At 41.1% G+C, this 11987-nt stretch overlaps 1 protein-coding gene across 3 annotated transcripts in view; it reads left to right on the forward strand.

The window, feature by feature from the left end:
- Positions 1 to 10009, forward strand: part of PPP1R36 (protein phosphatase 1 regulatory subunit 36) — a 40123-nt gene extending 30114 nt beyond the window's left edge. For all 3 annotated transcript variants that reach the window (XM_044773752.2, XM_070513780.1, XM_044773754.2), the window contains 4 exons: positions 6952 to 6994; positions 7314 to 7492; positions 7579 to 7770; positions 8311 to 10009. In XM_044773752.2, coding sequence (XP_044629687.1) covers positions 6952 to 6994; positions 7314 to 7492; positions 7579 to 7770; positions 8311 to 8524 — 628 coding nt within the window. In that variant the 3' untranslated portion in view covers positions 8525 to 10009. The remainder of the gene's footprint in view (positions 1 to 6951; positions 6995 to 7313; positions 7493 to 7578; positions 7771 to 8310) is intronic.
- Positions 10010 to 11987: the final 1978 nt, after the last annotated feature.

The following is an 11987-nucleotide window of genomic DNA, read 5'->3' on the forward strand; positions in this document are numbered from 1 at the left end:
TAGAAAAACCCAAAGAATCCATAGGAAAACTATTAGAAATAATCAACAGCTACAGCAAAGTTGCAGGGTATAAAATTAACATACATAAATCAGTAGCATTTCTATACTCTAATGACAAACTAACAGAAAAAGAATTCAAGAACACAATCCCATTCACAATCGCAACAAAAAGAATCAAATACCTTGGGGTAAATTTAACCAAGGAAGTGAAAGACCTATACAATGAAAACTACAAGACCTTCCTGAAAGAAATTGATGATGACATAAAGAGATGGAAAGACATTCCATGCACATGGATTGGAAGAATAAACATTGTTAAAATGTCCATACTACCTAAAGCAATCTACAGATTCAATGCAATCCCAATCAGAATCCCAATGACATTCTTCACAGGAATAGAACAAAGAATGCTAAAATTCATATGAGTCAGCAAAAGACCCCGAATGCCTAAAGCAATCCTGAGGAAAAAGAACAAAGCTGGAGGCATCACAATCCCTGACTTCAAAACATACTACAAAGCTACAGTAATCAAAACAGCATGGTACTGGTACAAAAATAGGCACACAGATCAATGGAACAGAATTGAAAGCCCAGCAATAAAACCACACATCTATGGACAGCTAATCTTCAATGAAGGAGCTGAGAACATACAATAATGAAAAGAAAGTCTCTTCAACAAATGGTGTTGGGAAAACTGGGCAGCCACATATAAAAGAATGAAAATTGACCATTCTTTTTCACCATTTGCAAAAATAAACTCAAAATGGACCAAAGACTTAAAGGTAAGACCTGAAACCATAAGACTTCTAGAAGAAAATATAGGCAGTACACTCTTTGACATCAGTATCAAAAGGATCTTTTCAGATACCATGTCTTCTCAGACAAGGGAAACAGTAGAAAGAATAAACAGATGCGACTTCATCAGACTAAAGAGCTTCTTCAAGGCAAGGGAGAACAGGATTGAACCAAAAAGCAACCCACCAATTAGGAAAAAGTATTTGCAAATCATATATCCAACAAAGGCTTAATCCCATAGTATATAAAGAACTCACACAACTCAACAACAAAAAAATCAAACAACGCAATCAAAAAATGGGCAGGGGACATGAACAGACATTTCTCCAAAGAAGATATATGGATGGCCAATAGGCACATGAAAAGATGCTCATCATCACTGATCATCAGGGAAATGCAAATCAAAATTACACTAAGATATCACCTTACCCCCGTTAGAATGGCTAAAATAACCAAAACAAAAAGTAACAAATGCTGGAGAGGTTGTGGAGAAAAAGGAACCCTCATCCACTGCTGGTAGGAATGCAAACTGGTGCAGCCACTATGAAAAACAGTATGGAGATTTCTCAAAAAATTAAAAATAGAAATACCATATGATCCAGCCATCCCACTACTGGGTATCTATCCAAAGAACTTGAAATCAGCAATTCAAAGAGACCCATGCACCCCTGTCTTCATGGCAGCATTATTCATAATAGCCAAGATGTGGAAGCAACCTAAGTGCCCACCCTATATATATATATATATATATATATATATATACATACAGTGGAATACTAGTCAGCCATAAAAAAGGATAAAATGGTCCCATTCACAACAACATGGATGGACCTTGAGGGTATTATGTTAAGCGAAATAAGCCAGACAGAGAAAGACAATCTCTCTATGACTCCACTCATATGTGGAGGATAAACAAACACGTGGACAAAGAGAACAGATTAGTGGTTACCAGGGGAAAGGGGGTCAGGGGGTAGGCACAAAGGGTGAAGTTGTGCACCTATAATATGTGCACCTATAATAATGTATAATTGAAACTTCACAAGGTTGTAAACTATCATAACCTCAATAAAAAAAAAAATTCCTGTGGTCCAAATATAGGAGGCCTTTGCAGGTCCCTGGAGCTGTTGGTAGGACGTCAGCTTGTTACAGACCCCACTATTTAGGAAAAGGGATATTTTCTCTTGACAAAATTTTCAAGAAAGCTATTAGAAGAAAATTAGAGTCAGCTTCACAATTTTCTATTCAATCACTTGTAAAATCACCTTTTCTCAACATTAACTCTAATCTCTTTTGTCTTCAAAGTGTCACTTCAAATTGAGAAAACTGGAATTTGAGGTTTGTATTTGTCAGCTTGGGCTACCGTAACAAATTGCCACAGACTAGATGGCTTAAACCACTGGAATTTATTTTCTCATAGTTCCCCAGCTGAAGGCTGCAAGTCGGAGATCAAGATACCGACATGGTCAGGTTCTGGGGAGGGCCCTCCTCCTGGCGTGCAGACAGCTGCCTTCTCGCTGGGGCCTCTGTGGTGGAGATAGAGCCCTAATCTCTCTTCCTTCTTCTTTTTTTTTTAAAGATTGGCACCTGAGCTAACAACTTTTGCCAATCTTTTTTTTTTTTAATTGCTTTTTCTCCCCAAAGCCCCCCACTACATAGTTGTATATTCGAATTGTAGGTCCTTCTCATTGCAGCATGTGGGATGCCACCTCAGCATGGCCTAATGAGCGGTGCCATGTCCGCGCCCAGGATTCGAACCAGTGAAACTGTGGGCCACTGAAGCCCAGTACGCGAACTTAACCACTTGGCCACAGGCCGGCCCCTCTCTCCCTCTTCTTAAAAGGAACAAATCCCATCATGAGGACCCTACCCTCATGATCTCATCAAAGCTAATGACCTCCCAAAGGCCACACCTCCAAATACCATCACACTGGGAGTTGTTAGGACCTCCACATACGAATTTGGGGTCAGAGGACACAGACATTCGGTCCATTACAAGGTTAAAAAAACAACTACTCAAAAAAAAAATTTTATTGCCCATAGTTAATGTTTAATCTTTTTTTTTGTGAGGAAGATTGTCACTGGGCTAACATCCGTGCTAATCTTCCTCTATTTTATGTGGGATGCCGCCACAGCGTGGCTTGACGAGCAGAGCTAGGTCCATGACCGGGATCTGAACTGCAAATCCTGGGCTGCTGAAGTGGAGTGTGCGAACTTAACTGCTACACCACCAGGCTGACCCCCTTAACGTTTAATCTTTAAAAACATATATATTGCAAACTAATTTTAGGATAAAAAGATCAAACTATTAATAATTATGTCATAATTAGAGACATTATTGTATCTTTTAGTTCCCTGGGTATAGAACCTCCACTTAAGTTATTATACTTTTACCAGTACATTTTCATTACAATGTAATTTTTATGCAAATTTTAAAGGAACTCATGGTGTTTGAAAGTAAGTGATTGCTTCAGTTTCGCACCAGCTCATTTCCAGGAGATGTTGTCTTTGGGCCATTGGACGCAACATCGCCTGCTTTCCACCTGCCTGTTGGATGGCAGTGTGGAAAAGAATCAGTGTGGAGCTCTCCACCCACCATTCACACAGCAAATTCCGTTCAGGTCAAAGAGCTGAACAGAGGATATCGAGGAAAACAGACTACAGCATGTTTCTCCTGTAAAAGTTCTTAACTGACCACGGGTGTTGATTATGTTCTTGAATGGAGCTCTTAATGTTCTTTTGGTTGTTTCTGTCTAGGAGAAGATGAGGACAATGTTTTTGCCAGTTATGAGTTATTGACTGATTTTAACATAGTATTATTTTACTTCCTCCCTCGAAATGTGAATATTCTCATGAGAACATTTTCGTGTGTATTTTCTGACTTTTCTCTCTAATACATGCACACTTAAAATTGGACTAGAACACCTTATGCCATTGAACTCTGGAGTTAAATTAAGGATTCAGTAGAACCAGCAATTAGGGGCTGTTCATTTCGTGCTTTCATGTTTCGTGAGAAGTAGGAGGACGTGCCTTTTTCTTCTGACTACATCTGTGACGCCCTGATATCACAAAGCTTTGGCAAAATTTTGATGAACATGTTCGGTGAAAGCTCTCTGTGTTTCCAGGATAGATAAGAAAACCTCCTCATGGTGCATGCCCTAGAGTTAGATCTGGCCTTTGGTTATGGCCAATTCTGGCTCCACTCCCACCTCTGCTTTAGGACTCATACCCTCCTCTTCTGCTGTCAGTGTAGCTGTCACCTGATGGGGGACCAAAGAGGCTGGCGGTGTGGGTGAAGATGGGGAGAAAGGGGTCTCTGAAGCTCAGGTGTGTAAATCATCCTTACCGCGTTCCCCACCTCACCCCCAGTCACGGGCACCAAGGCCTCTTTCCCCTCCCCCAAGCACATTCCTTTGAAATTTCTCTTCCCCTCTGCAGAGCATGCTTTGACTCTGATTTAAACCTGATTTCACTTAACGCTGCAAGGAGCCAATGGGAGCACAGCTTTTTTTCTCCCCAGCCCAGAACCGCATGGGCTTGGCCTAGGCTTTGCCTCCCTTCAGGAAAGACTAAAAATGTGCTATACTTTCCTCATTTTGGTTTAGAGCTAAGTGTCTTATGTAGTAAGAAGGAATAAGAAAGCATCATACCAGGCCACAGAAGATCTCTGGATTCACCACCAGGCTGGCTTTTCCCTCTTTCCTTCAGATTCTGCCCTCATAGGTGGAATGCACAGCGTCTCTGCTGACCAGCACGGTAGCCGTTTGCCACGTTGGCTATTGAGCGCTTGGAATGTGCTGGTCCATACTGAAATGTGCTGTAAGTGTAAAATATACACTACACAAAAAAGTTTTAAAATGGATAAAATATCTCATTAATAATTTTAAAATGTTGATTACATATTGAAATGATAATATTTTGGGGGTTTGGATACAATAAATATATTATTAAAATTAATTTTACCTGTTTCTTTTTACTGTGGCTACTAGAAAATTTTAAATTATATTTGTGGCTTGCATTATATTTCTGTTGTGCTGTTGTGCTGTTATAAATCCTGTTTCAATTCGTAGAGGATTTGGGGGGCTTAAATTTGTTATTTATACTCAGTAAACTTCTAAATTTATGATCGATTTATAATTATGGTGTACTTAATATAAGAATTATAAGATAAAAAAAGGAAGGAAGAAAAAAAAATGGCTCAAAATCTACCATCAAGATATGAATTTGCAGATTTAAACTGTGAGGTCCCCAAATGTCCTCATTCTCTGCCTCCGTTTCCTGGCCTCATTTCCGTTTCATATGCCGAGCCAAATCCGAGTGGGACGAAGAAACCCGCCACCCTCTGTGTTTCATTTCTGCAGTGCGCCTGTGCCGGTTTGCTTTGGGCTGGAAGAGAGAAAGAAGTCCTAGTTTTATGGCAACTTGAGGAAAAGGGGAGGAGGTTCATGGTACCTTCTAATGTTTAAAAAAAGAGCGAAAGAAAAGAGAAGGAGAGAAAGTGTGGGTTTCCTGGGCAATCATTCTGTCGTTTCACAAAACCTTGCTAAGATGGTGCTGCTTTAGGTTGTGCCAATGTAAGCGCTGCTCTGAACCTCCCAGAATGCAAGCTGACTTGGTATTCCAAAAACAGGGTCTGGTGGTGTCTGCTTCAGCTTGGCAGGTCTGCCTGGTCTCTGGTTTCAGCTGGCAGAGGCCATGGAAGAGCGGAAATTCCACATGTGCACCCTGTCAGGTTGAGGCTTCAGGTGGCACAGAAGGACTCAGGCTTGTCCTGAAAAGTTTCTGATGGGCTCTGTGGCTTAATATTTTTATCTGCAAAATATGCTAAAGGAAAAGCTTGTTTCCCTAGTGTTCTGGTTATGAAAATAAATGTGGAGATCTGACAGGCCCGAGTTTTAGTACAGACTCTGCACCTAATTAAATATGTCTTTGAACTTCAGTCTCAACCTCAGTTTCCTCAACTGTAAAGTGGGAATAACAATACTGACTACATCATAGGGATCTTATGAGAACTAAACATGATAATCAATGCAAAGAGCTTAGCATAGTACTGGGCGCATAGTCCACACTTAGTAAATGCTCACTGTAATAACTATTGCCTTAATTCTTTGTTGACTTGCACACGAGTGTGTAAATGAAGAGTCTGCAGGAAGGGAGGGACCTACTCCAGTAAAAGCTGACCCACCTCTTCAATGGTTCCCCCAAATAGAGGGCTAGTTGGGCCCATACGGACCATGAAGTCTCTGTGAGAAGGCTGGAGGTCCTGAGGATTTTGAGTCGTGTTTCCCAGACCCTGGGAGTTCAGGGCAGTTCTGGAGCATTTGATACCGAGGCCAGTTCTAGGAGTCAGTTACTCTGAGGAAGGCCTAAGAAAAAGCAGAAGCAAACCCAGGATCAACCTTGGAGTGCCCTGGGTGCAACCTTGGTCCCCAAGACTGATCCCGTGACTACAGGTGCATAGCCCTCGCCATCAACTCATCAACTCTCAAGTCCTCCCTAGACCATGCCTGCTTTCCTAAGGCTGGGAATCAGAATCAGAATGGCCCGTGTTGGGGAGGGGAGGCCAGAGCCACTAAGCATGCCCATGCCAGTACAGTATCCTTAGCATTGAATTTGTGTTGCAAGAACTCTTGGGCCAATGCCTGCCTTTAAGAGACAAGGCTCAGTCTACATACCTCATTCAGAAGGGAGAGCTCACTACTGTCCCAGTCAATTGCATGGCATAGACCTTTGTCCGTTTTGTTTCTGTTTCTTTTTGCACTCAATAGCCATAACCATTATTCAAGATTTTTTCTTTTTCTTCACTTTAGACTTACCCTCTAGTTCTTTACTTCCATACCTCGTCTTACCACTTCACCACCTTTCCACTCCCCTCACCTCCCCAACACTCAGATCACCAGAAGCATTTGGAAAAATACATTTCCTCGCTTGCTTATCTTGAATTTATATTGATTAAGTTTTGACCAAACACTCTAGGGGTTTTGATCTGGGTAACCTAAGAAGTTGAAGGAAAAGATATTGGGGCTCATCATCAATGACTTTTGATCGTATTTATGTGGCTAAATAGTCTTGGCCTTTTGAAGATAAGGGCTTATTACCTGGATCCCTGAAAAACTGTGCCTCCCTCTCAACCAATGGTTGTGATTTGTTGTGTTGCAGGGAGAAAATATCAGATACGCAAAAAGACTGGAAGTTCTTTGAGGTAAGTCACTTACGTTTGGGGGCTTCTCTCTTTGGTGTGAAACATGACGTATAGCAATAACCAATAGCTGTTTGTCAGGCACTTATTTTTAGTGAATATTCTTTCTAAAAAGGATGCTAACAAGCTGCATGCCACACCTTAAATTTTTGGCCTGATTTTACTCCTGCAAAGGTGAGTACATGTGTAATTTTCCACAGCTTTTCAGGAACTTTGAGAAATTGGGTCCTCTGGGTTTACGTCTACTTAGCAGTGTTCTAAAGACAGGTGGGAGCTTTTCATCTGGCTGTGGGTTGTGATTCTTGTCTCTTTTCTGTTGTAGTCCTTTTTCACTTTCTGTACATATGTAGCTTGGATTGTCTTCCGACGTCAGCACTTTGTAGAGATTGAGGAAGAAATAGGGAGGCTCTTTCGTACCAGTATGTTCAACATCCCTCGAAGGAAGCGAGAGGAAGAAGAATCAGGAGGAGAAAAGAAACGCATGACCTTTGTACAATTCAGGTATGATCTTTTGACTTTCCTGAGCTCAAGGACATTTCTAGAAAACAAGATGATGTGATCCAAATGTCACCTTTCTTTCCCCACAGGAGAATGATGGCAAAGCGCCCAGCGATTAAAAAAGCCATTAACATGCGCTCTCCAGTCATGTCAACTCTGCTGCCATCTCTCAGAGAAAAAGCTCAGAGTATCTTTGAGAAAAAGTATCATCAAGGAAGCATCAAACTCCCAGCCCAGATGCAGGAGCACATGGACAGTCTGGACTCTGTGCCCATGCCAGTGTAAGTGGCCCGAGGAGAGGGAAAGGGGAGCCTGAGTGTCGCTGCCCAGGTTGGGCCTGGGAGGGGCAGGGGCTCACATTCCACGCCTCTGCCAGACGGGTGCACACAGATGGAAGCACAGCCTTTCTCCCCACCCCTGCTCCTCTCCACCTGTTTCCTTTCCAGGGCAGCTCTTGGTGCACCCATCTAGACTAGAAAAAATTACTAGAAAGTTATGCTAGACTTCAAATAGTTCTAATTTGGAGGAGTGAGTAGCAGACTTTATAAGGCTGATATTTTTCCATTAGAAGAATCATCTTTGGGAAATGTGGGAAGGGGCAATACAAAATCTTGCTATGGGCTGAGGTTTTGAACCCATAATTTAGAGCATAGTGGTGGTTCATAGAAACAGGGGAATGTTCAAAGAAATAAAATAAAAATAGGTGTGTGTGTGTGTTTGTGAGTCTTAGCTTTAGTACACACACACACACACACACACACAATCATTCACCTTAGTCTTTGGCCTCACTGCTTCAGCTCTGCCGATAATTCTTTTCACAGAGTTGGCATCCTGGGGGAGCCTCGATGTCTGTTCAATCCCCATACTCTTCTCCCCCTTGAACCAGAAGAAAACATGAAACCATCTGGGAGACATCCTTCCCTGGTAGAAAGAAATAATATGAAGATTCAGGATACACTGGACTTAGTCATGAGAACACTATCCTTTCAAACAACATTCCCGAAACAATCTGGCACATTCCATTTCTGGAACTAAGTCTCTGTGTTTGAAGTAAACTACTTTGACTTAATCACTTTATGTAGGACTAATATTTGTTGTTATTAAACTTTTAAAATTGTTGAAATCACTTTGCTAAAAGTTCAACAATAGACTATTAAAGAATTCCAGAAATCTCTTGAAAAGCTTATTTTCCTGTATTTAATAGTTTGCTTTGCTCTTTACTTACTTCCTTGGCTTCTCTGTGACTATTTAGAGTAATGTATTAAAACTTTTAGCCAATGTTCTAGTGCACTAGTGAAAAAACATTCTGTTTATTCATTTCTAAGTTCATTTTTGCTTTATGAGAGAGTATCTTTGCCACATTTGAAAACAAAATTTCATAAAGAGGCAAATTAGAATGTTTTTAACATTAAATCTCTTTCTATGGCTATATTATTGTTGGCACTGGGATATAAAGTGTATCTGACTTATTTAAAAGCCTTTTTAGCATATATGCTTCATTCATTCTTTCATTTGTTCATTTAACAACAAATGCATATTAAGCCCCTGCTCCCTTCAAGCTGTGTGCTGGGTTATGGAGGGAAAAATGATCATCAAGACAGAGACCGTATCCTCCAGGTCTGGGTGGTAGAGAAGACAAATCAAATACACACCTGCTCACAATACAGTGCTGACATGTCAGAGGCCACAAGTGAGCTAAAGACCAAGGGCCCTGAGAGGACAGGGCGGAAGAGCTGTCACTTCCAGGGGGCCCTGGAGTGTTCTGACTTGAATGTGGCTTCTCAGGGGTAAGGTGGCACTGAAGGGGGACTTGAGTCAGAGCAAGAACACATGCAAAGGCACAGAGATGAAAAAGTGTGCCTGGTGACTGAGGAATGGTAAGAGCAGGGTGCATGCGTGCCATAGGGTGCATTAGCAGAGCGAGCTGGAAAAGCCAGCTAAGCCCTGGATGTCCCTCTAGGGCATGTGTTGGATGCTATCTGGAGGCAGTGAAGATCAGGAATCACTAATGAAACCAGGTGGAATACTGTATTGAGGTGCTGATCATAGAAGTTTATCATTTAAAAAGTCCTGTAGGAGTTTAGCCAATTAAAACAACTGGACTGAATTTATCTTTCTGTGGCCACAGTTTTATCCTCCAACTTCAAAATCCTCCTTTTAGCATTTAGCTAAAAATTCATTCATTTCAGAAAAAACTGGATACTTTCCCAGATTTAATATCAAGAGCAGAGGAACACCAGCTCCAGCCGAGTGATAATGTGGAGCAAATTCTGTGATACATGCCCTGCCTTCATTCGTTCATTCTTTAGTATCCAGGTCAATTCCTGTTATAGCTGCCAAGTTTTTATGAAAATCCTGGACTATGAGCTAACCTTTGTTGGACTTTTTGTTTATGTAGAAAATTTTGTTATAACCCACTCTGTTGTTACAAATTTTTATCTAGAATATGTTGAGATGGTTTTATTTTTATTTTTGTTTTTGTTTTTTGGTATTTTAAAAAATAAAGCCTGGGAATTGTCAGACTTCTGTAACTGTCTTGGCTAGAGCGCTGGGCTTTGCTCTGTTCTTCTCTGGACTGTGAAGCTTTGGTGTACTTCATTTATTAATTTGTTCATTTGTTTATTCATTTTTTCATTCTGTACATTACTGTATTCCCACCCTGTGCTGGGCACCACATGATGCTGGGAATTCAGTGTGGAAAAAATATAGTCTGCTCTGACTTGGCACTGACAGTCTCGGGGAAGACAGACAGGAGAAGGGGAAATCATCCCTAAGGAAGTGACATTTAAATCTGAGACTTGAAGACATATAGGAGTTAGAGAGGTGGGAAGTAAGGAGGGGACTATTCCTGAGTGTATCAGCTATCTGTTGCTGTGTAACAAATTACTGCAAAACCTGGTGGCTTAAAACAGTAACATTTATTCTCTTAGAGTTTCTGTGGGTCAGGCATGCGGGTGCAGTTTAACTGAATCCTCTGACTCTCAGTCTCTCAAAACATTTCAATCAAAGCATCAACTAGGGCTGAAGTCATCTAAAGGTTCAACTGGGGGTTGATCTGCTCCCAATATGACCCAAGTGGTTGTTGGCAGGGTTGTTTCTTGTAGGCTGTTGGACTGAGGACTCAGCTCCTTGTAAGCTGTTGGCTCAATGCCTCCCTAATTCTTTGCCACATGAGCCTCTCCATAAACAGCTTCATCAGAGTAAACAAGTAAGAGAGTAAGAGAGTGCAAGCAAGACAGAAGTTACAGTCTCTTACAAGCTAATGTTGGAACTGATATTCCATCACTTTTGCTCTATTCTATTCATTAAAAGTAAGTCACAAAGTCCAGCCCACTCTCAAGGGGAGGGGACCACACAAGGCCGTGAATACCAGGAGGTGAGGATCATTGGGGACCATCTTAAAAGTCAGCCTGCCACTCTGGCAGAGGAAACATGAAAGTCTTGAGGCTGGAAGCAAAGCTCTTGAAGTTGCTGAAATAAGGTTTTTGTGGGTCTAGAGAGGAAGGGTAGAAGGATGAGATATGTAGCTGGAGAACAGGCAAAAGCCCTATCATGAAAGGTTCTGTGAGTGTATTAAGGATACACTTAAGATCAATGTGGGTTCTTGCAATGCAGCTGTGCAGCTTGCACAAAGGCCCTCGCGAATGGGGTGGATGGGGGCTGAAATCCAAATACACTTCTTTACTGTGTTCTGGATCTTTCCAGAGGGAATCCCTTTTTGTAATTCACAAAAAAGCAGCCTTGAATCTTTGATGGTTTCTAAGCAGGCGCATTGTTAAAGCTTACCCAGAGGGTTTTTTTATATGAAATATTCAGCAATTAAGAGAATGAGAAGATAAGCCACAGGCTCAGAGAAAAATTTGCAAACACATATCTGAGAGAGCACTTGTATGCAAAATATATAAAGCAGTCTTAAAACTCAACAAGAAGAAAAAACACAAGCCAATGAAAAAGTGGGCAAAAGATATGAACAGAGACACCTTACCAAAGGAAAGATGCACTTGACAAATGAGCATGTGAAGAGATGTTTGACACCATTTGTCATTAGGGAATGCAAGGTAAAAAAGCAGTGAGATACCACTACACACTTATCAGAATGGCTGAAATCCAAAAAAACTGACAATGCCAAATGCTGATGAGGATGCAGAGCAACAGGACTCTTATTCATTGCTGGTGGAAATCAAAATGGTGCAGCCACCGTAGAAGACAATTTGGAGGTTTCTTTAAGATTCTTAACTTTCATAGGAAAATGTAAGGGACCCAGGTAGCCAAACCAATCTTGGAAAAAAAGAACAAAGTTGGAAGACTAACATGTTCTGATTTCAAAACTTACTACAAACCTACAGAAATCAACCCTGTGTCTTACTGGTATAAAAATAGACATTTAGATCAATGGAATAGAATCAAGAATCCAGAAATAAATCCATACATTTATAGTCAATTGATTTTTGACAAGGGTGCTGGGACAATTCAATGGGGAAAGAATAGTCTTTTCAAC

The sequence above is a fragment of the Equus asinus genome, chromosome 7 (genome assembly GCF_041296235.1).
Source record: "Equus asinus isolate D_3611 breed Donkey chromosome 7, EquAss-T2T_v2, whole genome shotgun sequence".
NCBI classification, from domain to species: domain Eukaryota; kingdom Metazoa; phylum Chordata; class Mammalia; order Perissodactyla; family Equidae; genus Equus; species Equus asinus.